Here is a 25,413-nt window from a genome sequence, read left to right on the forward strand (position 1 = left end):
CCTCCAGCTTTCCCATCTTCCGTGCCAGGCGCGATGAATTATTTGTTTAATCGCTCAAGAGATGGGCAGTCAAGAAATGTGCTAAATAAATAAGTTAGAAATTTATCAGCCTTGGCCCGGCGTAACTGGTAGGCGAGATTTGGCTCGGGGGGGGGGGAGAAGCTGAGAAATGCGGGCAGAAAGAAGGCAGAGATCGGACAGGTCTCAGGTGCCAATTCCTTAGTCGCCACAATATTTTAAAGAAAAGAGATGTTGAGACTCTGGAAAGAGTGCAGAGAAGAGCAGCAAAGAGGATTAGGGGGCTGGAGGATAAAACATACCAAGAAAACAGTTGCAGGAATTGGGGATGTCTAGTTTAACGAAAAGAATTAGGGGGTGACATGATAGCAGCCTTCCAATATTTGAGGGACTGCCCCAAAGAAGAGCAGGGGGTCAGCTTATTTCCCAAAGCATTAGAAGGAAAGACATAAAGCAACGGATGGAAACTAATCAAGGAGAGAAGCAACCTGGAATGAAGGAGAAATTACTTGAGAGTAAGAACAATTAATCGGTGGAACAGCTTGCCACCAGAAGTTGTGGGTGCTCCATCACTGGAGGTTTTTAAGAAGAGATTGGACAGCCATTTGTCTGAAATGGTATCCGACTGGGGCAGGGGGGGTTGGACTAGAAGACCTTCAAGGTCCCTCCCAATTCTATTATTCTATTAATTTGCCCTCACCATCTCTGTAACATGAATCTCTGGTAAGACTGATATTGTGAAAAATTACAGCCTCTGCTAATAAATAAATAAATGGAAAGAGCCAATTTAGAAAGACGCCATCGGTCACCTGACGAACTCCTGCCTTCCTTATCAAGAATTCGCGCCAGTCTTCCTGGAACCTTAGAGGTCATCCAGACCAACCCACTGACACCCAAAGCTGTCTTCGAATATCTAAAGGGTTGATCCTAGATAAGGAATCATAGGCTAGTCGTCTCCCTTGTCTCAGTTGGCAGGAGAAAAAAAAAATAGCGAATTAAAACGGCAAGGAAGGAAATTTAGATCAGGTGGCATTCGAAGTTGTCAGCCAACTGGCCAGGGAATTCTGGGAGTTGAAGTCCACACAGCTTAAAAGTTGCCAGGATGATTAAACCGTTAGAAAACATTGTTTTTCCTGGTCCAAATGGAGGTGGGGAAAATATTATTTGATTAATTTCCATGCCTTGGCATTCGTTTTGATTCCTGGTCATAGATCGACCAGTTTCAATCCAGATGAATTTAGAAAATAGTTTAGAATAACAGAGTTGAAGGTCTTCTAGTCGAACCCCCCCCTGCTTAGGCAGGAAACCCTACACCACTTCAGACAAATGGTTATCCAACGTAATTCCTGCCCTCCTTCCTCCTTTCCTTCTTGCCTTCCCTTGCCTGTCTCCTTCCTCCAAGAGGGGAGCGAAGGTGGGCAGGGGGCACGCTTGGCCCTCCCCCCTCCCCATCCAACTTCAGAAAGAGGTCTTGGGGGGGCGGAAGAGGAAGAGGAGTTGGACTTTTAAGAATTGAGGCCTCTTCCCCAAGCAGCCAGATCCTGCTCTTAAATACCTGCAACAGGTATTTAGGATACAGCTATGCTTTGGGGACCCCACCACCTGGTGGTTAACGCCCTCCCGATGAACCTCCATTGCCCTCTCAACTTTGGAAAGAGGTATGGGGAAGAGGAAAGCCAGACCCACAAATTCCGGGGCCCCTTCCCCATGCAGCCAGTTCCCTATCCATGTGGGGTACGCTTTGGGGAGCCCCTCGAAATGGTTGTTCCCCCCACCCCAGCAAACCCCCATTCCCTCTCAACTTTGGAAAGAAATATGGGGAAGAGGAGAACCTGACCCCCTGAGGTTAAGGCCCCCTCCTCAAGCAGTCAGACCCAAGCGGGTGCTCTTTGGGGAACCCCACCAACTGTCTGCGACCTCCCCTCCCCATCTCAACTTCAGGAAGAGATGTGGGGAAGAGGAGGAAGAGGAGGGCCAAACCCACTGAGGTTCAAGTCCCCCCACCCCAAGCAGCCAGCAATCACTCCAAGCAGGGTGCGCTTGGGAGAACCCCACCAAGTGTCTGCGACACCCACCCCCCCAGCAACCCTCCATCCTCCTCTCAACTTTGGAAAGAGATCTGAGGAAGAGGAGGAAGAGGGGGGGCCAAACCCATCAAGGTTCAAGTCCCCTCCACAAGCAACCAGCCTCCTTATCCAAGTAGGGTGTGCCTTGGGGAACCTCACCAAGTGTCTGCGGCCCACCCCATCTCAACTTTGGAAAGAGATCTGGGGAAGAGGAGGGCCAAACCCATCAAGGTTCAAGTCCCCTCCACAAGCAACCAGACTCCTTATCCAAGTAGGGTGCACTTCGGGGGACCCCACCAAGTGTCCGCAACACACACACACCCCAGCAACCCTCCATCCTCCTCTAAACTTTGGAAAGTGATCTGGGGAAGAGGAGGAAGAGGAGGGACAAACCCATCAAGGTTCAAGTTCCCTTCCCCAATCATCCAGCCTCCCTTATCAAAGCAAGGGGCCTTCTGGGGAACCCCACCAAGTGTCTGTGTCCCCAACGATCCGATCCCCCTCTCAACGTCCCCCTCTCAACGTCGGAAAGAGATCTGGGGAAGAGGAAGAGGAGGAAGAGGAGGGCCAAACCCATCAAGGTTCAAGTCCCCTCCACAAGCAACCACCCCCTTATCCAAGTAGGGGGTGCCTTGGGGAACCCCACCAAGTGTCTGCGACCTCCCCTCCCCATCTCAACTTTGGGAAGAGATCTGGGAAAGAGGAGGAAGAGGAGGGCCAAACCCACTGAGGTTCAAGTCCCCTCCCCAAGCAGCCAGCAATCTATCCAAGCAGGGTGCGCTTGGGAGAACCCCACCAAGTGTCTGCAACACCCCCCCCCACACCCTCAGCAACCCCCCATCCCCCTCTCAACTTTGGAAAAAGATCTGGGGAAGAAGAGGAAGAGGAAGAGGAAGAGGAGGGCCAAACCCACCAAGGTTCAAGTCCCCTCCCCAATAAGCAAGGCTCCCTTATCCAAGCGTGGCGGGCTCTGGGGTCGCTCTTTGGCGGAGCCCACCGCCCCCTTACCTTGGAGTATAGGCCCCAGGAGAGCTCCGTCTCGATGACCATGACCACGATGCCAAACATCCCGAAGATGAGCGCGTAGTCGCTGAGTCTCTTGCGCTTTTCGAAGAGGGCGCGCCGGTGGCCCAGGCGGTAGCCGATGTTCTGGGTTTTGCGCTTGGGCGCCTTGTGGGCGACGGGCGGGCCGGGGGCCCCGGCGGAGGCAGCCGAGCCGGAGGAAGAGGAGGACGGGGGTTTGGGACCGGCACCCCCGCCCGTGTTGGGGTGCAAGAGCCCCGCCGGGGAGTGGTTGTCTTCCCGGGAGATGACGATCTCCGGCGGGGGAGCCCCGGACGCCAAGAGTTGCAAAGGTTGAGACTCTCCAGGCTCCGGACCTGAACCGGCGGCCCCGGGACCCGGACCGGTGGCGTCGAGCAGGTTCCGACGGGAAGCGCTGAGCCGGCTGAGCGGCTTCATGACGCCGCCGCTGTACTTGCACGAGCTCATGGCGATCTCGGTGAAGGGGTTGCTGTCCCGCCGGTGCGCCAACGGGCTGGCTTGCCGGTGCTTGGCCGCCGCCGTTCCTCCGCCACCGCCGCCGCCTCCGCTGGAGCTGGGCGAGTGGCCCGGAGCCGCCCAACCGGGCTCGCCGCTGACGTTAGGCTGGCTGCCGTGGCGAGAAGCCGGGCGGAGGGCGGCCACGGCCGGGGGAGCCCGCAAGGGACCCCCGGAGGCCGGTGGCATCGTTGACACCGGTGCCACGGGGGCAAGGGGAGCCGGGGTAGGTGCCAGGCTGGGGAGCGCGGCGGGCGCGGCCGGTTCGTCCCCTCCCGAATCGAGGAAGGGCGCTGGGGGCTCCATCCTCCTCCTCTTCTTCCTCCTCTCCCTCCGCCCGGCCCTTGCCCTTGCCCCTGCCCCGGCTCAGCGCGCTGCCCGCCCCAGCGCAGGGGCATCCAAGCCCGCGCCTTGCCCCCGCGGCTTGCCCAGCCTGGGCTGGGGGCTGGGGCGGGTGGCGGCGGCGGCGGCTGCAGCCGAGCTGCCAGCGGGCGCGACTGGCAAAGGCTGGCTGGCACGCTCCGCCGCTCGCGAACGCGCCGGATGGCCAAGCCCCCCTTTGCCTCGGGGAGCGCGCTCATTGGCTGGCCCGGGGTGGGTGGGGGTGGGTGGGGGTAGGTGGGGGTGGGAGTGACATCACAGCCCCTCCCTCCTTTTCCCTCCCCGCTGAGGGTGGGTGGGTTGTAGAGCAATGAGCCCCCCCTCCCCAAAGCCTCTGCGCTCTCCGCCAGCACCAGAGGATTCGTAGGCTGCTTCCTCCCTCCCTCCCTCCCTCTCTCTGCGCCTCCCCCACCCACTCAAGGGGGAGGGGGTGTCCAGCTTCATTCATTCGACTGGGGAAATGCCCCGCCTCCCGCCTCCGCCCAGCCCCACCCGAGAGCGGGAGGCGTGGAGTGGCTGGGTTGCAGGTGGGCGAAACAACAGGTGATGGCTGTTTTACCGGGCTTGGAGAAGGCTTTCCCGGTTGGATGGCCAGTTCCCGACGTCTCTTGAAGCCGGGGACCCGGAGGGGAGCCCTTGCCCCCCCCCGATCCCTCCAAATCCATCCTCCTTACATCTGGGAGGCAGACGCCCTAACATCTGGAAGGGCTGGTCTCGCCCAGCTGCGCGGCTCACCCCTTTTTTTTTTCAAACGCTCCTCCTCCCCTTCTCAACAGCAGTTGAGGACTCCAACTCCCATCAGCCTTCAGCTGGGAGGATTCCCTTACTTACGGCCAAGGGAGGTTCTGGCTGGAGGAGCAGGGAAACCCCCGTTTTAAAAATAATAATAAAATAATAATAATAATAATAATAAAACACTTTGCTTCCAGGTGCCTGGTTCGTCTCCGCCCGAAATCCTCAAAAGCGGCTTGAACTGCACCTGTTTCAGGGCTGCCTGTTTAATGGCCACTCTGGGTCTCCTGTGGCTATTTGAGGGACTACAAAAAATAATAATCGGGTCCCCCAAAGAAGCTCCAGCATCCAGGGGCCGAAGAGGCCGAGTTAATTTTACACCAGGAGGGAAAGGGAGGGAGTGTTGGAATGGAGTCCCTTTTAAGGGGGCAGTGCCGGCTGGCTGGCTGGCGTTTCTATCACTTGGGCTGAGGTTGGGGGCATGGGAACCAATCAGGAAGGACTTAAGGCCACTTGACAAAAGGGAAAAATTGACTGACGGCTCCCCTTAACTTAGTCAAAGCCTTAAAAATATAAGTGCTGTTCCTAGCACTGATGACGTTACCTAGTTTGGTCAGGAAACGTCTGCCAGAAAACCACAGAGAGCACGAAGGACCCCACATTCCTCCTCCTCCTCCTTCTAACCCACCTCCTCTCTTCGAACACTGATGATATTACCTAGTTGGGTAATAAGATGTCAGCAAAAAAGTCCACCAAGTTTAGAAAGCATCAAGGACAGAAACACACACTTTCTCCTCCCTTCATCCTGCACTCCACAAACCTCACTGCCTTTCTTTCTTTCTTTCTTTCTTTCTTTCTTTCTTTCTTTCTTTCTTTCTTTCTTTCTTTCTTTCTTTCTTTCTTTCTTTCTTTAAATTTCTAGACTGCCCTTCTCCCGAAGGACGCAGGGCAGTTTACAGCCGTATAAAAAACAGTATACAAACATTAAAATAATTTAAAACGAAATATTTAAATTTAGGCTACTCCTTAAAACCCGTTAAAAATTCCCAATTAAAACTATCATGCCAGTCCTGCGCGATGAAACAACCATGTTTTCAGCTCGCGTCGGAAAGTCCGGAGATCGGGGAGTTGGCGAATACCAGGTGGCAATTCGTTCCAGAGGGTTGGAGCCCCCACAGAGAAGGCCCTCCCCCTGGGGGCTCGCCAGCCGACATTGTCTAGCTGACGGTACCCCAAGGAGGCCCACCTTGTGGGAGCGCACTGGTCGCTGGGAGGCCGTCGGTCGCAGTAGGCGGTCCCGTAAATAACCAGGTCCCATGCCATGGAGCGCTTTAAAGGTGGTAACCAAGATCTTGAATTGCACCCGGAAGATCACTGGAAGAATAGAATAGAATAGAATAGAATTTTTATTGGCCAAGTGTGATTGGACACACAAGGAATTTGTCTTGGTGCAGATGCTCTCAGTCTACATAAAAGAAAAGATACGTTCATCAAGGTACAACATTTACAACACAATTGATGATCAATATATCAATATAAATCATAAGGATTGCCAGCAACAAGTTATAGTCATACAGTCATAAGTGGAAAGAGATTGGTGATGGGAACTATGAAACGATTAATAGTAGTGCAGATTCAGTAAATAGTCTGACAGTTGAGGGAATTATTTGTTTAGCAGAGTGATGGCCTTCGGGAAAAAACTGTCCTTGTGTCTAGTTGTTCTGGTGTGCAGTGCTCTATAGCGTCGTTTTGAGGGTAGGAGTTGAAACAGTTTATGTCCAGGATGCGAGGGGTCTATAAATATTTTCACGGCCCTCTTCTTGATTCGTGCAGTATACAGGTCCTCAATGGAAGGCAGGTTGGTAGCAATTATTTTTCTGCAGTTCCAATTATCCTCTGAAGTCTGTGTTTTTCTTGTTGGGTTGCAGAACCGAACCGAACCAGTGCAGCCTACGCAGGAGTGGTGTTATATGGGAGCCTCGACTTGCTCCCTCTATCACCCGCGCGGCTGCATTCTGGACCAGTTGAAGCCTCCGGGTGCTCTTCAAGGGGAGCCTTGCCTTCCAGCACTGATGGTGTTCCCTAGTGGGTTCATGAGACGTCTGCAAGAAAACCAAGCTTAGAAACCTTCGCTTTTTCACTGGCTGCCTCACATTTTAGAAGAGAACATTTGCAGCTCAGGGTTGACATGATGGGGGTCCTTCATGATCTCTGAGGTTGGTGGTTTCCTTGAAGACGTTTCATGACCCAACTAGGGAACATCATCAGTGCTAGAAGAGAGAGGGGTTTGTGGAGAAGAGGAGGAAGAGGAGGAGGACTGTGGGGTCCTTGGTTGTCTCTGAGCTTGTTTTCTTGCCTGACCCAACCTTTGCAACGTCCCCACCGTTGAGCCCAAAATATGTTGTGGAGCGAGACATATTCTTGCCACCGTCGCTAAGTGAAATCACAGCAGTGGAGGTGAGTAACCTTTCTGTAAGGTGAATCCGGCTCCCCCATTGGCTTCGCTTGTCCGAAGGTCGCAAAAGGAGGATCACGTAACCCCAGGACGCAGCAACGGTCATAAGTACGAAACGATGGCCAAGCGTCTTGAATTTTGATCACGCGATCGTGGGGGAGGCTGCGACGGTCATTAAGTGTGAAAAACGGTTTTAAGTCCCTTTTTTTCCCCCAGCGCCGTTGTGCCTTCGGTCACTAAATGAAACATTGTAACTGGAGGACGGCCTGTATTTTGGCCTTCAAAGAAATCCTTGTGATCAGGGAAGGCCAAAACTGGAAAAAGAGGAGTGGGGGGCAGAAGACAGAGAGAAACCCCCCTCCTTTTAATTGCTCCCCCCTCATTTGATGGATAGGATCAGTAGCTAGCAAACACACAACCTTAGTTCACACAACCTTAGTTCCAACCCTCCTTTAGTGGCTGCATCAGATCACCCGGATTGGACCCCAGAAGAGGCAATAAAAGAGAGAGGCGGGGGCTTTAACCAATCAATGGGCTTTATTGGAACATTTTTCTACCACCTCCCTACCCGATAGGATGAGAGAAAGAGAGAGAGAGAAGGCGGGCATTTTCGTTAATACTAGCAATTGATACAGGTATGCACAGTAGCACAGGCAGGAAATTGGGGAGGGTCTTGCAAACAGCTGGGAGGATATTTCCCATTCAGAAAGGGGGGGAGGGGAGTCCAGGCTGAAAACAGACCCCTCCCCATGTTTTCTCCCCCTCCCCCAAAACGCAGAAGCCTTGCAAGACTGCTCACCTTTTGCAAATTCAGTTTATCCGCCTTCCGACCTTCCCGGGAGCTGATCTGCTTAGTGGCCAACTTATTTTAATTCCACGGGGGTTCCTGGGCTGCAGGGAAGTTGATTAAAAACCCGGCACCGGAGGGGAATGAAGCGGGGATTGAACTCTGGAAGGGGCTGCAAAATGCAAAATTGTTGATGGCTTCTTTCAAGCGCTTCTCATCCCAATGTAATTTTGGGGGGGGCCTCCCTCCAAGTTTTCTGGAACGAAACCCCCACCCCCAATGGCAGAGGAGCATATTTCCAGGGGGAAAAATTGGCCAAGGGGGATTTGGGGAGGAACGAAGGAACGAAGCAAAGAGAAAAAAAAGAGGGAGGAAAACCAGACCGACAGACGGAGAGCTTTTCGAGGATAAGGCACGACATTGTGGCTTCTTCCCCACCTGTTGGGGGAACCGGTGGGTTTCCTAAGCGCAGAGGACCATAGCATTGGGAATATTTCCCAGTGGGAAATCTTGAGTGGGAGAAATGGGATTTTCCACACTACCATCCTGGGTGTTTCCCCCATCACCAATGGGATCAAATCAGGAGAAAAAAACTTGCATGAAATTCAACCTCAGGGCGAGCTAAACAGAAGGGCAAAAATCTAAGAGTATTTTTTTTTCCCCTGCTCTGGAAAGCGGCAGAAGCTAGGGTGAAAAGGCTGGGCACGCTCTGCCACCTGGTGGTAAGAAGTGTTAGTGTCCTCATCTCAAAGTGGGGGACACAAAGAACAAGAGGGACCCAGTTATCCCTTCCACCAATGGCGGCGGGGGGGGGGGGAGGTATCTTTACCTATCAAAAGATGGGAATTTAAATTTCCTACAGAAATACCTGTGGGGTGGTAAAAGCAGGCGGCCCTGTTGAGATGGAGGGAGGGAAGGATAGATAGATAGATAATAGATAGATAATAGAAAGAAGGTAGATAGATAGATAGATAGATAGATAGATAGATAGATAGATAGATAGATAGATAGAATAGAATAGAATAGAATAGAATAGAATAGAATAGAATAGAATAGAATAGAATAGAATTTTATTGGCCAAGTGTGATTGGACACACAAGGAATTTGTCTTGGTGCAGATGCTCTCAGTCTACATAAAAGAAAAGATACGTTCATCAAGGTACAACATTTACAACACAAATGATGGTCAATATATCAATATAAATCATAAGGATTGCCATATGACAGAGGAGAGAGAGAGAGAGATGATAGATAGATAGATATGATATGACAGAGAAGAGAGAGAGAAATGAGAGAGACAGAGAGAGATAAATATAGAGATAGAGATGATAGATAGATAGATAGATATATGACAGAGAAGAGAGAAATGAGATAGATATGACATAAGATAGAGAGAGAGATGACAGAAGAGAGAATGACAGAGGAGAGAGAGATGATAGATAGATAGATAGATATGATATATGACAGAAAAGAGAGAGAAATGAGAGAGAGAGATAAATATAGAGATAGAGATGATAGATAGATAGATAGATAGATAGATAGATAGATAATGATATGACAGAAAAGAGAGAGAAATGAGAGAGAGAGAGAGATAAATATAGAGATAGAGATGATAGATAGATAGATAGATAGATAGATAGATAGATAGATAGATAGATATGATATGATATGACAGAGAAGAGAGAGAAATGAGATAGATAGATATTTATGTCATAGAGAGAGAGAGTATAACAGAGGAGAGAGAGAGATAAATATAGAGATAGAGATGATAGATAGATAGATAGATAGATAGATAGATAGATAGATAGATAGATAGATATGATATGACAGAGAAGAGAGAGAAATGAGATAGATAGATAGATAGATAGATAATAAATAGAAGAGAGAGAGATAGAAAATAGGTATAGATAGATAACATAGATAATAGAAGAGAGAGAAGAGAGATAGAGATAGGTAGATGAGATAGATGAAATAGATAAATAGAAGAGAGAGAGAGAGAAGATAGAAAGGAGACATTGCAGGCGAGGAAACCTCATTCTATTCTATTCTCCAGAGTGTGCTGAGAGAGCCTCCAAGGCAAGGAAGGGGTTAACTCTGTGGACTGAGTCATTCAAATCCTTGTAGCCACGCCTCTCCTGCTTCACTTCTCCATTTTCCCACTCCGGTCTTCAGCCAGAGGAGGCCTTTTCTCCCCCTCCCTTCATTCCGATTCCAGGAGGAGATCCAGAGAGAGGAAAAAACCCCCACTGCATCTACAGGACAACCACAGCAGCTGCAGCAGCAGGAGGGGTGGGGTGGGGGGGGTCCCCTGCCCGGCTGCCCTTCTCCGGCTTATTGAGCCCAGCTCCCATTGGACTTCCTGCAGGCCTGCGGAGGGAGACTGGAGTCACTGCCCGGGCAGCCTCCGGTGCAGACTCCCAATCCGAATCCATCTGCCTCTCCGAGGGACCCGAACCCCGGGAAAATGGAGCCTTCCGCAGCAGGAGAGAGCTGCGAGGAAAGCGTGAGTGGGGAAGGACGGAATCCACCAGCCCCGAAGCCCCGGGGGGCCAAGAGAGGCTCCTCCACGCCCAAAAGGGTCACCAGGAGGGCAGCAGCCAGAATCAGGGCAAAGGCCCTCAACGCCTCCAGAAAGGCCCCTAAGGCCCAGGAGCAGGAGGTGGAGGAGGAGGAAGAGGAGGAGGACCAGAAGGCCTTAGATGGAGGAGGAGCTGCTAAGGCAGGAAGTGGGGAGGGGGAGCAAAGTGGGCAAGAGAGCCCCCTGGTGGTCGAACCTAACAGTTCCCGCGCTTCTCAGCCCTTACAACCTCTAACAAAGGAGGTTGGTCAGATGTCTAGCCCTCACCCGCAGCTTCCAATCATAGAACAGGATGAGCTTTTGTCCCTTCCTTCGGTTTCAAATCTCCCACCAGAAAGTCCTTGGGAGGAGCCGGCTGCTAAGAGGGCAAAAACTACCCCAGAGGCTACTTTCACTCCTACAGCGGCAGGACTCCGCCCAGTGGAGACGCAGGAGCCAGGAATGTCCCCCCAAATCACGCTAATCATCTCAAAGGCGATTGCTCAGGGCATTGCCGCGGGTATACAACAAAACCAGCCGGTAGCCTCTGACAACACTCCACAGCAGGGGCAGCCTCCTGCACCTGATAATCCCGGGGATTTAGTTGTTCTTCCCAGGCCCCCTTCCCCTGCCTCTTCCATGCGCAGCCGAGAATTCCCCTCCGAGGATGAGGAACAGAAAGAGTTGATGCTGTGTGAGGACGAAGGAGAGACTGCAGACCCCCTGGACTTCAAAGGGATCTTCCGCCCTGCCTTGTTTAAGGCGCTTCTCTACAGAGCCAAGGCCACAGCTGGGCTAGGAGAGGATCCCGCCGCTTCAGATCCGGCCTCAGGCTTATCTGATGCTAATAATTTGTTCTCAGTGGCCACCATACGTAATGAGGAGATCCCCTCCCCAAAATTGTTCCTGGATGCTGTCCAGAAACAATGGGCCCAACCAGGGGGGTATGGAGCCACGAACGTGAATGAGAAACGGTTCTACAACGTGGCTTCAAACCTTGCCGCGACATTAGAACTGCCGACCATCGATGAACCCGTGGTGGCCTTAGCCACCGCCTCCTCCTCCACCATGATGCCCAGTGAAACGGAGGAGGCTTTGACTCCAGAAGACAGGAGATCTGAGCTGACGCTCCGCAAAGCCTATCATGGGGCTGCCTGGGCGGTTAAGTCGGCTCTGGCTGCTTCCTTCTTCAACAGAACTTCCTTGCTGTGGCTGAAAGAGATGCAGGCCAGAATCCCAGCCACCGACCTCCAAACTCACCAGGACCTCAAGAACCTGGTAGCGGCGGCAGAATTCTCCGCCGATGCCACACTGAACTTGGCCAAGTTCTCTTCCAGGACCATCGCCTCCTCCGTGACGGCCCGACGACTGCTGTGGCTCCGTTACTGGCAGGCAACCACGAGGTTCAAGTGGAGGTTGGCCTCTTCCCCCTTCAAAGGTGGCAACCTATTTGGAGAGGCCTTGGAGCCCATGCTCATAGAGACCAAAAACAAAAAGAAATTCCTACGCCCGATGCCCGGACGCCGTGACAAGCGATCTCAGCAGCCTTCCTTCAGAGCAACGGGCACCGCACAAAACTTCTCACAACCACAGAATGCATACTCCCAGCGTCAGAATCGCCGGTCCAGTAGGTCCGGCTATAGAGGCAATAACAGGCAGCAATTTCAGTCCAAACGGCCATTTCAAGGCAACGGAAGTCAAGCACCTACGTCGCTTCAAAGTTCAATGGGAGGAAACGACTTCGGATGCCACGTTGAGGACCCAGGTGGTCCTGAACCCCGTCCACGTAGGCGTCGCTCTCGATTTTCTAGCGACACCCCCGAGGTTCCTGATTCGGTGCCCAGGGAAGAGCCGAGCCCTCATGGAAGCAGCAGTGCTACACCTGTCAGAGAGTCGAGCGATTCTCAACCTAATAAGCCTCAACAAGCATCTGATATACAAGAGACTCAAAATGCAGCCCCTCCAGTCCACAGAGGAGACCATCTGGGAGGGCGACTCCCTGACGTCAATAGATTTCATGGAAGCATACCTACAGCTCCCTATATTGCCCCCTCACCAACGATTCCTACGGTTTTGCGACGCGAACCAGCACTACCAGTACAGAGCCCACCCACTCAGCCTGTCTTCAGCGCCCAGAACATCCGCGCAGATCCCAGCAATGCTCTCGGCTCCCCTCAGGGCTATCCCTATTCCCATCCAACACCACCTGGACGACATATTGAGCCAAACCTCCCACCTCCGGCCAACAGAAGTTCTCAGCTGGATCCTTCAATAGCACGGATTGTCAGTCAACTACAACGAGACCTAATGCTTGCCTATCGACGGAGTACTTCATCTAGGAGCACATATAGACAGGACAGCATGCGCAGTGTCCCTGTCCCAGGACCGCCACGGCAGCATCAGAGCTCTGGCGAACCGGATCCGAGCAGGCCAAACAATCCCTCTGGTCCTCCTCTCTCAGCTGTTAGGCAAGATGGCGTCCGGTATTACCATCCTTCCCAGGGCACATCTGCGTACCAGGGCCGTACAGTGCTTCCGCCTGCCTCACCAGAAATCTGGCAGGAACAATTCAACTACCGGAATCAGGGTCCCATCAGAAATCCTCCTCCAGGGTCGGATGTCACTGGCCATAGCCAGGGGATGTACATTCAAGGAACCGAACCGTCTCACCATCGCTACGAACACCAGTTTGTTCGGCCGCAGAGGCCATATGGAGACCCAGATGGCACAAGGCCAGTGGTCACAGGAGGACGTCCTTACAGCAGCCGGCCTAGCCCTCCAGAAGGTCATCTCCGGCCACCACGTACTTCTCCTGAAAGACAACGTAGCCACCAAGACTCATATCAATGGCCAAGAGAGCAGCCAGTCCAGATCCCCGATGACCGAAGGCGGTCACAGGGCAGCCGGCCTAGCCCTCCAGAAGGTCATCTCCGGCCACGACATACTTCTCCTGACAGACAACGTAGCCACCAAGACGCATATCAATGGCCAAGAGAGCAGCCAGTCCAGGTCCCCGATGACAGGAGGCGGTCACAGGACAGAACGGCATCTTCTACCCATTCGCGTAGAAGATAACTCGAGAACGTCCAACGTACAGGGGGACCCATTTTGGGCCTAGCAGGCCTCCCTGTAGCCTCCTGGGACCAAAAATGGCCCATGGGGGGTGCACTGCACCACCACACCCCATTTTGGGCCTAGCAGGCCTCCCTGTAGCCTCCTGGGACCAAACATGGGCTGGGTGGCAGTGGGCCTAGCAGGCCACCTTGTTCTCCGTGTTATCTTGTGGGGAACTGGAGTCCCTTGCTCAGCACCCTATTGTGCGCAGCCTCATGAAAGGCGCGACTAACTTAAACCCTCCGAAAGCGCACCAGTATCCCACCTGGGAACTACCTACCAACCAAAGTCTTTCTTCTCCCACGGTCTTTCAAGACAGTTCACAATTACCGAGAATTATCAGGCTTGGAGAGTGGCCAGGCCGATATCTTTCAGATGCCGCAATAGTTGGCAAGAATGCAGGAATGAACTAAACTGCCTCCTGCAAACTCCACTCCCCTTTCGCTCCTCTTTTATTCCCTCTGGGAGGAGCCGTTCATCCTCCACCTGTGGCTTTACTCCCAAGTCGGCCCTTGTTCTTCAGCCGTTCCCTTCATCTGGCAACTCTGCGCATACACGCGCACCCTGGGAACACGCTCCAGCTGTTCATCTGCCTCACTGATGTTTGGCTCCAAAGGGAGCTGACGACTGCCAGACGGCCCTGGCCCCCTCTCTGAGCGGCACCCGTAGGTCCTCGGATGTGGAATGGTTCCGTGACGTGAATGGGGACCTGATTCAAATCGTGCGGGTGATCGCCACGGAGGAGGAGACCCGGAGAAGACGGAACTGGGTGTTCGTGGCAGGTAACGTGAGATTGTCTGAATGTGTTCGGGGGGACACGGAAGGGTGGATAAAACTGCTCTCTTCCCATGTAGATAGTAGAGAACAAAATCAGAATGTAGAATAGAATATTTTCTATTCTATATAGAGAACAGAACAGAATATAGAATAGAATTAGAATATAGAATTAGAATATAGTTAAAATAAAAATAGAATATTTTATTTGGTCAAGTGACACCCAAGGAATTTATCTCCCTTGCAGAATCTCTCAGTGTAGGAATTGTACATAAAAGAAATCAGAGTTTCTGGGATATTTTATCAGGTAAACTGTTATCAGTCCTGGAGTCCCAAAATCTTTAATTTGGGGATGCTAAGTTTCTAGTCCTGAAGAAACTCGAGGGCGACCTCTTCCAATGTGTCACCTTGTGTGTCAGTGTACATTTGCAAAAGCCACCGGGGTTTCAATTTGACTCAAAGATCTGACGTTAAATCTCTATTTTTTTCTTCCGTCATTTTCTCCGCTCCCCAGGAATTGACGACGCGGAATCCGAGTGCGGGTTAGACCAAGGCGTCCCCTACGACTGGGTGGCCACCAACGACGGAGACCAGCTGTCCTGGGACGCCCAGTTGGAGAAGCTGCTCCTGTTTATCCAGACCAAACTTTAGGAAACTGCTGGGTTTCCCCGTCTCTCTCTCTCTCTCTCTCTTTCTCTCTCCCCCCACCCCTCTGTAGCTCTTTTGGGGAGGGGGCTTATGCTGGGGCTCTTGCTTGAAGGACTGAGGAGGGGTGTAGACATTAGAGGAGGAGGTCCTTCCCGTACAAGGAGACCCCAGACAAGGGACCGTCACCTTAAAACTTTGCTGTACAGCTTCCTTCCTGGAATGGAGACTCCCTTCCAGGAAGTGCCATAATCCAGTGCCGGTTTTTCTTCTCTCTGGGTCTCCTTCTTGTTCTTCGCATTTGTCCTCCCGTCCTTTGAGATGAGGACAGTACAGCTGTCCAGGGGGAAGAAAAGAAAGCCCAGCCTAGCTTTTGCCACTTTCCAAAACAAGTAAAAAAAACAAAACCCTGATTTTTAGCTCTCCCGGAGGTTGAATTTGCAAGTTTTCTCTCCTGATTTGGTCCGTGGGGAAAAAGAAAGACTCCCGTTGGTGACATCCAGGGCAGTAAGTTGGAAAATTCCCATTTCTCCCATTCGAGACTTCCCACTGTGTAGGAAAATATCGCCAGTTTCCCACTGGGAATGGGAATATTCCCAATGCTACGGTCCTCTGCGCTTAGGAAACCCACCGGTTCCCCCAACCAGGCGGGGAAGAAGCCACAATGTCGTGCCTTATTCTTGAAAAGCTCTCCGTCTGTCGCTCCGACTTCCTCTTCCTTTTCTTTCTCTTTGCTTCGTTCCTTCATTCATTCCCCCTTTGGCCAATTTCTCCTCTGGCAAATGCTCCTCTGCCATTGGGGCGTGAAGGGAGACCCCCCCCCCAAAAAAAATTGCATCGGGCTGAGAAGCGCTTGAAAGAAGCCGTCAACAATTTTGCATTTTGCAACCCCTTCCGAGTTCAATCCCCTCTTCATTCCCCTCCAGTTCCAGTTTTTTCTTAACTGTGGCGCAGGAGCCCCGGGGCATTAAAATACGTTGGTCGTTAAGCAGATCGGCTCCCGGGAACGTCGGAAGGTGGACAAACTGAATTTACAAAAGGGGAGCAGTATTAACTATAGCAGTATTGCTAGTATTAACAAGAATTGCCCGCCTTCTCTCTCTCTCTCCCTCTCATCCTATCTGATAGGGGGGAGGTGGGGAAATGTTCCAATAAAGCCCATTGATTGGTTAAAGACCCCGCCTCTCTCGTTTATTGCCTCTTCTGGGGTCCAATCCGGTGTGATCTGATGCAAGCAGGGCAGCCACTAAAGGAGGGTTGAAACAGGTTGTGTGAATGCGTTTGCTAGCTACTGATCCTATTGACGAGGGGGGAGCAATTAAGAGGAGGGGGAGGTTTCTCTGTCTTCTGGAAACACCCCACTCCCCCCCCCCCGCTCTTTTTCCAGTTTGCTGAACACAAGGATTTCTTGGAAGGCAGCCAAGTGAGAAATACAGGCAGTCCTCGAGTTAACAACGGTTCATTTAGTGACCAAAATCGCAATGGCTCTGAAAAAAAGAACCGTTTTTCACACTTTTGACCGTTGCGGCCTCCCCCACCATCTCAGGATCAAAATTCAAGACGCGTGGCCATCGTTTTCGTACTTACGACCCTTCCTGTGTCCCAGGGTTACGTGATTCCCCCCTTTTGCGACCTTCGGACAAGCGAAGCCAATGGGGGGAGCCGGATCCACTTAACAAGCAGGTTACTCACATCTGCTGCCGTGATTTCACTTAGTGACGGGGGCAAGAAAGGCCGCAAAGTGAAGACGGGGCTCGCTTAACAGGTGTCTCCCTTTGCAACGTATTTTGGGCTCGATGGTGGGGACGTTGCAAAGGTTGGGTCAGGCGATGTCTGCTTTTGAGGATTTTGGGTGGAGACGAACCAGACACCTGGAGGTAAAAGTGGTTTTTTTAATTGCTATTATTTTAAAAACGGGGGTTCCCTTGCTCCCCCAGGAGGAATCTCCCCTGGCCCTAAGTAAGGGAATCTTCCCGGCTAAAAACTGATGGGAGTTGGATCCTCAGCTGCTGGTGAGGAGGGGGAGGGTTTTAAAAAGGGGGGGGAGCCCCCAGCTGCCTCCCAGATGTAACAAGGACTGGAGTTGGGGCAAGCAGAGGAGGAGGATGGAGCCCCCGTTGCCCTTCCTCGACTCGGTGTGTCCGCCGCGCCCCCCCAGCCTGGCACCCACTGTGGCTCCCGTACCACCGGCCTCCGGGGATCCCTTACGGCTTCCCCCCAGTCGTGGCCGCCCTTCATCCGGCTTTTCACCACGATAACCAGCCCAACGTTAGCAGCGAGCCCTGTTGGGCGGCTCCGGGCCACTCAGGCTCAGCTCTAGCCGTGGAACAACGCACAGCAAGCACCAACAAGCCAGGCACACTGGCACGACAGCAACCCCTTCCCGGAGATCGGAAACTGCTCAGCTGGCTCAGCACTTCCCCGGGGGAACCTGCTCTACACAACCAGTCCTGGGTCCCAGAGGAGAAGCTCCACAGTTGTAACTCTTGGGGTCCGGGGGGTCTGGTTGCTTGGGGAGGGGAGTTGAACCTCAGTGGGTTTGGCCCTCCTCTTCCCCAGATCTCGTTCTGAAGTTGAGAGAGGGGGGGTTGCTGGGGAGGGAGTTGCAGACACTTGCATTCGGGCCTTATTTGCATTCCTTCCTTCCTTCCTTCCTTCTTTCCTTCCTCCATCCCTGGTTTTTTTAAAAAAAAAGAACAGACAGCCATTTGTCTGAAATAGGATAGGGACTAGATCAGGGGGTCCCCAACCTTTCGGACCTCAGGGACCATTAAATTCATAATTTTAAATCCCACGGACCACTAATATGATCTGTCTAATGACGTGGCAAGGTCGTCATGCATGTGACTGGGCGGGCATGGCCAACTCCATGTCACACACATCGAGGGGGGCCGTGCCAGCCTCTACTCGCCACTCCTTGCCTGTCCGCCCAGGCTCCTTAGGGCCCGAAAAGGAAGCAGTTGTTGGAGCTGAGCAGCCACCTATGAGAAAGAGTTGGCAAAACAGCTGGCTCAGTTCAAATTGGATCGGACCGAGAAAGAGGCTCAGCAGAAGCACCTCACTCAGGACTAGGAGCATAGGCTTTCCAAGCAGAGGGAAGACCTGCAGGAGTGCAAGGCCAGGTACCGGTTTCTGGAGGGTCAGTGGGCTGAGATGGTCAGCCAGTTCCAGGCCATGATGCACAGTCCCAGTGGAACGAGGCCCTCTGGCTCTTCGCCACCAGTGGCGTTTCCCTCCAGCCTTCACCCAAAGCCCCTCACCAGGAGGCTGAAGCAGACCCCGAGTCGGAATTTCTGCCCCCCTCCCATCCTCACAAAAAGACCCCAAAGGGAGAGACTCTCATTGCACGTATCTGTCCCAGGGGCCGTAATTTGAAGACCCCTGATTTAGTGCAATATAAAAAAATGCGAAATAATTTTTTCTGCGGACCGCCAACATTTTCTCGCGGACCGCCAGTTGGTGACCATTGGACTAGATGACCTCCAAGGTCCCTTCCACCTCTTTGTCACTCTATTCTATCCTTCCGAGTGTGCTGAGAGAGAATGCAAGGAAGGGGTTAACTTCCTGCTTCTTAGGCTGTGTCAATCAAGTCCTGGTAGCCACGCCTCTCCTGTGTCGACTCCTCCATTTTCCCACTCCAGTCTTCAGCTCCAGCAGACTTCCATTTTCTCCCACTCCCCTCATTCCAATTCCAGAAGGAGTTTAAGAAGAAGAAAAAAAGAACCCCCCCCCCACTTCTACAGGAGAAGCAAAGCCCAGCTCCCATTGGACTTCCTGCAGGCCTGCGGAGGGAGACTGGAGTCACTGCCCAGGCGGGCCTCCGGTGCAGATTCTCTTGGCTTGTCTTCAATCCGAATCCATCTGCCTCTCCGAGGGACCCGAACCCCGGGGAAATGGAGCCTTCCGCAGCAGGAGAGAGCTGCGAGGAAAGCGTGAGTGGGGAAGGAAGGAATCCACCAGCCCCAAAGCACCGGGGGGCCAAGAGAGGGTCCTCCATGCCCAAAAGGGTCACTACAAGGGCAGCAGCCAGAATCAGGGCAAAGGCCCTCAACACCTCTAGAAAGGCCCCTAAGGCCCAGGAGCAGGAGGTGGAGGAGGAGGAAGAGGAGGAGGAGGAAGACCACCAAAAGGCCTTAGAGGGAGGAGAGCTCTCTAAGGAGGAAAATGGGGAGGGGGAGCAAAGTGGGCAAGAGAGCCCCCTGGTGGACAAACCTAGCAGTTCCCGCGCTTCTCAGCCCTTCCAACCTCTAACAAAGGAGGCCGGTCAGATGTCTAGCCCGATGCGGCAGCTGCAGCTTCCAATGATGGAACAGGATAAACTTTTGTCCCTTCCTTCGGTTTCAAATCTCCCATCATCGGAAAATCCTTGGGAAGAGCCGGCTGCCAAGAGGACAAAGACCACCCCACGGGCTACTTTCACTCCTACAGCGGCAGGACTCCGTCCAAGGCAGACGCAGGAGCCAGAAATCTCCCCGGAAATCCGACTAATAATCTCAAAGGCGATTGCTGAGGGCATTGCCGCAGGTATGCAACAAAACCAGCAGGCAGCCTCTGGCAACCCTTCACACCAGGGGCAGCCTCCTGCACCCCATAATCCCAGGGACTCGGCTGTTCTTCCCAGGTCCCTTTCCCCTGCCTCTTCCATGTTCAGCCGAGAATCCTTCTCCGACGATGAGGAACAGAAGGAGTCGATGCTGTCTGAGGACAAAGGAGGGACTGCAGACCCCCTGGGCTTCAAAGGGCTCTTCCGCCATTCCTTGTTTAAGGCACTTCTCTACAGAGCCAAGGCCACGGCTCGGCTAGGAGGGGATCTGTCTATATCGGATCCGGCTTCAGGCTCATCTGACCCCAATAGTGTGGTGTTCTCAGAGCCCACCACAGATAAGGACGAGATCCCCTCCCCAAAATTGTTCCTGGATACCGTGGAGAAACAATGGGGCCATCCAGGGGCGTATCCAGGCCCGAATATGTCTGAGAAGCGGTTCTACAACATGGCCCCGAACCTCACGGCGGCATTAGAAATGCCGACCATCGACGAGCCTGTGGCGGCCTTAGCCTTCTCCACCTCCTCCACCATAATGCCCAATGACTTGGACGAGGCTTTGAGTCCCGAAGACAGGAGAGCTGAGGTGACGCTCCGCAAAGCCTATAATGCAGCTACCTGGGCGGTTAAGTCGGCTATGGCTGCTTCCTTCTTCAACAGAACTTCCTTGCTGTGGCTGAAAGAGATGCAAGCCAGAATCCCAGCCACCGACCTCCAAACTCACCAGGACCTCAACAACCTCATAGCTGCGGCAGAATTCTCCGCCGATGCCACACTGAACTCGGCCAAGTTCTCTGCCAGGACCATCGCCTCCTCCGTGACGGCCCGACGACTGCTGTGGCTCCGTCACTGGCAGGCCAACATGAAGTTCAAGTGGAAGTTGGCCTCTGCCCCCTTCAAAGGGGAAAACCTGTTCGGAGAGGCCTTGGAGCCCATGCTCATAGAGACCAGAGACAAGAAGAAATTCCTACGCCCGATGTCCAGACGCACTGACCAGCGACCTCAGCAGCCTTCCTTCAGAGCAACGGGCACCGCGCACAACTTCTCACCACCACAGGGGGCATACTTCCAGCGTCAGGATCGCCAACCCGATAGGCCCGGCTACGGAGGCAATAACAGGCAGCAATTTCAGTCCCAATGGCCATTTTGAGGAAGCCAAAGTCATCCCTTCCATGGCTCCTCCAGATCAGGGGTCTCCAACCTTGGCAACTTTATGCCTGGAGGACTTCAACTCCCAGAATTCCCCAGCCAGCAAAGCAAAGCTGGCTGGGGAATTCTGGGATTTAATCCTCTGAAACTTAAAGTGCCAAGGTTGAGACCTACTCAGATGACTGCAAACCCAACCCTCCCATTGATGGCCGGCTAAGCCTCTTCGCGGATCAGTGGGAGGAAATGACCACAGATGCATCGCTCCTAAATGCTGTCCGACTAGGCTTTGCTCTCAACTTTCTTTCTATACCCCTGAAGTTATGGGGCACTGCACCCCCTCTCCCCAAATGCCACATTTTGGGCCTAGCAGGCCGCCCTGCAGCCTCTTGGAACCAAAAATGGGATGCGGGGAGGGGGCACTGCACCCCATTCTCCCAGAGCTTCGTTTTGGGCCTAGCAGGCCTCCCTGCAGCCTCCCAGGAGCGGAAAGGGGCCGTGAGGGAGCAATGCACCCCCAGAGCCCCGTTTTGGGCCTAGCAGGCCTCCCCGCAGCCTCCCGGGAGCGGAAAGGGGCTATGAGGGAGCACTGCACCCCCAGAGCCCCCTTTTTGGGCCTGGCAGGCCTCCCCGCAGCCTCCCGGGAGCGGAAAGGGGCCGTGCGGGAGCACTGCACCCCCAGAGCCCCGTTTTGGGCCTGGCAGGCCTCCCCGCAGCCTCCCGGGAGCGGAAAGGGACCGTGAGGGAGCACTGCACCCCCAGAGCCCCGTTTTGGGCCTGGCAGGCCTCCCCGCAGCCTCCCGGGAGCGGAAAGGGGCCGTGCGGGAGCACTGCACCCCCAGAGCCCCGTTTTGGGCTTAGCAGGCCTCCCTGTTGCTACATTGTTTTGTGATGCATTTCCTGATTTAATCTCTTATTTACTCCTGTGAGGCTTGCACAGCATTTTAACTGCATTTGGATTAAAACTACTTGGAACACCTGCAGCCTCCTAGGGCAAAGCCGCCACCCCCCTCCAGCTTACACGCGTGTCTCCCATATGCACCCTGCTCCCCCACAGCCCGAAAATCAGCTGGCGAGGGGGGGGAGCCGCGCATGTGCATGCGCAGTAGAGCTGAGCTGGCCGATGGCTCGCATGCCTGCAGAAAGGGCTCTGCATGCCAGCTGCGGCACGCGTGTTATGGGTTCGCCATCATGGCTCTTAGTACGATTTACAATTAGTATCGGTTGCCCGAATACTGGACTTCCTACCGGCCGGGCTAGACAATACGATAGGCAGACAAGTGGGCGCCTTGTCGTCCGTGTTGTGGGGAACTGGAGTCCCGCGCACAGCACCCTATTGTGCGCAGCTTCATGAAAGGCGCGACTAACTTAAACCCTCCGGAAGCGCACCAGTATCCCACCTGGGAACTACCTACCAGCAAAGTTTTTTTTTTCTCCCACAGTCTTTCAAGATAGTTCCCAATTCCTGACAATTATCAGGCTTGGAGAGTGGCCAGGCCGATATTTTCCAGACGCCGCAATACTTGGCAGGAATGCAGCAATGAACTAAATTGCCTCCTGCAAACTCCACTCCCCTTTCGCTCCTCTTTTATTCCCTCTGGAAAGGGCCGTTCATCTTCCACCTGTGGCCTTACTCCTGAGTCGACCCTTGTTCTTTAGCCGTTCCCTTCGTTTGGCAACTTTGCGCATGCACGCGCACGCTGGGAACAGGCTCCGGCTGTTCGTCTGCCTCACTGATGTCTGCCTCCTTCTGATCACTGTCAGAAGGCCCTGGCCCCCTCTCTGCCTCCGATGCAGAGCCTTCCCCAGACTCCAGGACTGGCCCAGGTTCCTCCCCAACCTCCTCACTGTCTGAATCTGCTGCCAGATCCGCTGGCGGGCCACAACACAGGCATCGCCATATCATACAAACTTTGTACTTTTCTGTTGCCTTGGCGAGTGACAGCCCCACCAGACGAGAAGCGTAGCCACGACAATAGTGCGGGCCACAAAGGCCTCCATCGAGGTGATATGCAGAGCTGGATGCCTTCGGTTCCGCTGTAGCAGGTTTCGACAGACAAGGTGGGTGTCCAACCTGCTAAATTAAAATGCAGATTAAATTCGATCTCAACTCCGGCAGATCTAAATTTAATTTAGAATCCAGTTCTTTTTAGCTGTAATCTATAGATATGTCAGTTGCTGGGGGGGGGGAGGCGGGATTCAATGCCTTAAGTGGGCAGGGGGACGACAAAAAAACTGGGAGCCCTTGTGGGTATAATTGGGGTGGTAAATTACTCCTGCCTCTGGAAGCTCTATCGCGCTGTTTCCAGCTGAACAAGGCAGAAAATACATACCCCTCCATGGGCAATCGGACCGAATAAGTCCCAACTTCCAGTATCTTTCCAGACTTTGAGGAGTGTTCGGCCTCTGTTTTTCATTGAGAGGTAGACTGCTGCTGGCTAGAGAGGCTCTCTTCTGAATCGGTTGACTTCTGACTTCTCTTTTCTTGTCTTTTTGCTGGCAGGTTGGGGTTGGATGTTTGCACCATTCTCCGCTCATCCGGGCCTCTGAAAGAGCAGTACGCAAAGGTAATTTGGTTTAAAACTGATTTATTGTGCCTTTTTTAAGGCACTATCGGGTTTTTGGGGTAGATTCTGGATTTATTCGAGCACGGCACCCTTATTAAATAGGTAATTTAATTTAAAACAGATTGTGGTTTTTGTTATCTGGGTTTTTTGGGGGGCTGGAATCTGATTTTATTTGAACATGAAATGCTGTTGAATAGGTAAATTTAGTTTTAAACTTCTTTTTTTTTTTTTTTGGTTTTTTTGGAGGGTAGAATCTCAATTTATTTTAAAGCAAATTGGTTTTTTTTGGTTTTTTTTAAAAAAAACCCTGCCTATATTCTTGGTGTACTTAAAAATAATAGAATTAAAGGGACGTTTATGCTCCTTAGAATGGAGCAATTTTTCTGTTATCAGTCCTGGAGTCCCAAAATCTTTAATTTGGGGGTGCTAAGTTTCTAGTCCTGAAGAAACTCAAGGGCGACCTCTTCCAATGTGTCGCCTTGTGTATCTGTGTACTTTTGAAAAACCACCGGGGTTTCAATTTGATTCAATTCGAAGAACTGACCTTAAATCTCTATTTTTTTTCTCTCCTCCCCAGGAATTGACGACGGCGGAATCCGAGTGCGGGTTAGACCAAGGCGTCCCCTACGACTGGGTGGTTACCAACGACGGAGACCAGCTGTCCTTGGATGCCCAATTGGAGAAGCTGCTCCAGTTTATCCAGACCAAACTTTAGGAAGGGCTGGGTTTCCCCATCTCTCTCCCCCCCCCCTCCATAGCTGTTTTGGGGAGGGGGCTTAGGCTGGGGCTCTTGCTTGAAGGACCAAGGAGGGGTGGAGACGTAGGAGGAGGAGCTCCTTCCCAAACAAGGAGATCCCAGACAAGAGGCCATCACCTTAAACTCTGCTGTACAGCTTCCTTCCTAGAATGGAGAGTCCCTTCCAGAAAGTGACATATTCCGCTGCCGGTTTTTCTTCCTCCTCTGTTTCTCCTCCTCCTTGCTTCGTTCCTTTGTTCCTCCTCAAATCCCCCTTGTCCAATTTCTCCTCTGGAAATATGCTCCTCTGCCATTGGGGGGGATTTCGTTCCAGAAAACGTGGAGGGAGACCCCCCCCCCCAAATTGCATTGGGATGAGAAGCGCTTGAAAGAAGCTGTCAAAAATGTGGCATTTTGCAGCCCCTTCCGAGTTCAATCCCCTCTTCATTTTCCTCCGGTGCCGGGTTTTTCTCAACTGTGGGGCAGGAGCTCTGGGGCATTAAAAATAAGTTGGCCACTAAGCAGATCGGCTCCCGGGAAGGTCGGAAAGTGGACAAACTGAATTTGCAAAAGGGGAGCAGTTTTGCAAGGCTGCTGCATTTGGGGGAAGGAGGGGGGACTTGGGGAGGGGGCTGTTTTTAGCCTGGACTCCCCTCCCCCCTTCTGAATGGGAAATATCCTCCCAGCTTTTTGCAAGACCCTCCCCAATTTCTTGCCTGTGTTGCTGTGAATACCTGTATCAATTGTTAGCATTAACAAGAATGCCCGCCTTCTCTCTCTCTCTTGTCCTATCGGATAGAGAGGTGGTGGGGAAATTTTCCAATAAAGCCCATTGATTGGTTAAAGCCCCCGCCTCTCTTGTTTATTGCCTCTTCTGGGGTCCAATCCGGGTGATCTGATGCAGCCACTTCAAGGAGGGTTGGAACTAAGGTGTGAATGTGTTTGCTAACAAGCAGGTTATACTCGCATCCACTGCTATGATTTCACTTAGTGACGGTGGCAAGAAAGGCTGTAAAGACTCACTTAACAACGTGTTTTGGGTTCAATTGTGGGGATATTGCAAAGGTTGGGTCAGGCAATGCCTTCAAGAAAACGAAGCTCAGAGACCACGAAGGACCCCACAGTCGTCCTTCTCTTTTTCCTCCACAAACCCCACTCCCTTCTAGCACTGATGATGTTACCTAGTTGGGTCATGAAATGTCTTCAAGAAAACAAGCAACCTCAGAGAGGACCCCACAGTTGCCCTCTTCCTCCCCCTCCTTTTCCTCCTCCTCCTCTCTGGAAACCCCACTCCCTTCTAGCATTGATGATGTTACCTAGTTGGGTCATGAAATGTCTTCAAGAAAACAAGCA

General features: G+C 52.6%; 1 protein-coding gene and 1 long non-coding RNA gene across 2 annotated transcripts in view; one reads left to right on the forward strand and one right to left on the reverse strand.

Moving 5' to 3' along the window:
• Window positions 1-3,929, reverse strand: part of KCNN3 (potassium calcium-activated channel subfamily N member 3) — a 50,207-nt gene extending 46,278 nt beyond the window's left edge. The window contains exon 1 of the mRNA XM_058160733.1: window positions 3,093-3,929. Within this exon, the coding sequence (XP_058016716.1) occupies window positions 3,093-3,929 (837 nt within the window). The remainder of the gene's footprint in view (window positions 1-3,092) is intronic.
• A 17,012-nt stretch (window positions 3,930-20,941) lies between these two features.
• Window positions 20,942-24,908, forward strand: LOC131186771 (uncharacterized). Its single transcript, XR_009152415.1, has 3 exons — window positions 20,942-22,818; window positions 23,261-23,324; window positions 23,902-24,908. It is a non-coding gene; the product is annotated as an uncharacterized LOC131186771 (long non-coding RNA).
• The last annotated feature ends 505 nt before the right edge of the window (window positions 24,909-25,413 follow it).

This window comes from Ahaetulla prasina, chromosome 17 (genome assembly GCF_028640845.1).
Source record: "Ahaetulla prasina isolate Xishuangbanna chromosome 17, ASM2864084v1, whole genome shotgun sequence".
Lineage (NCBI taxonomy): Eukaryota > Metazoa > Chordata > Lepidosauria > Squamata > Colubridae > Ahaetulla > Ahaetulla prasina.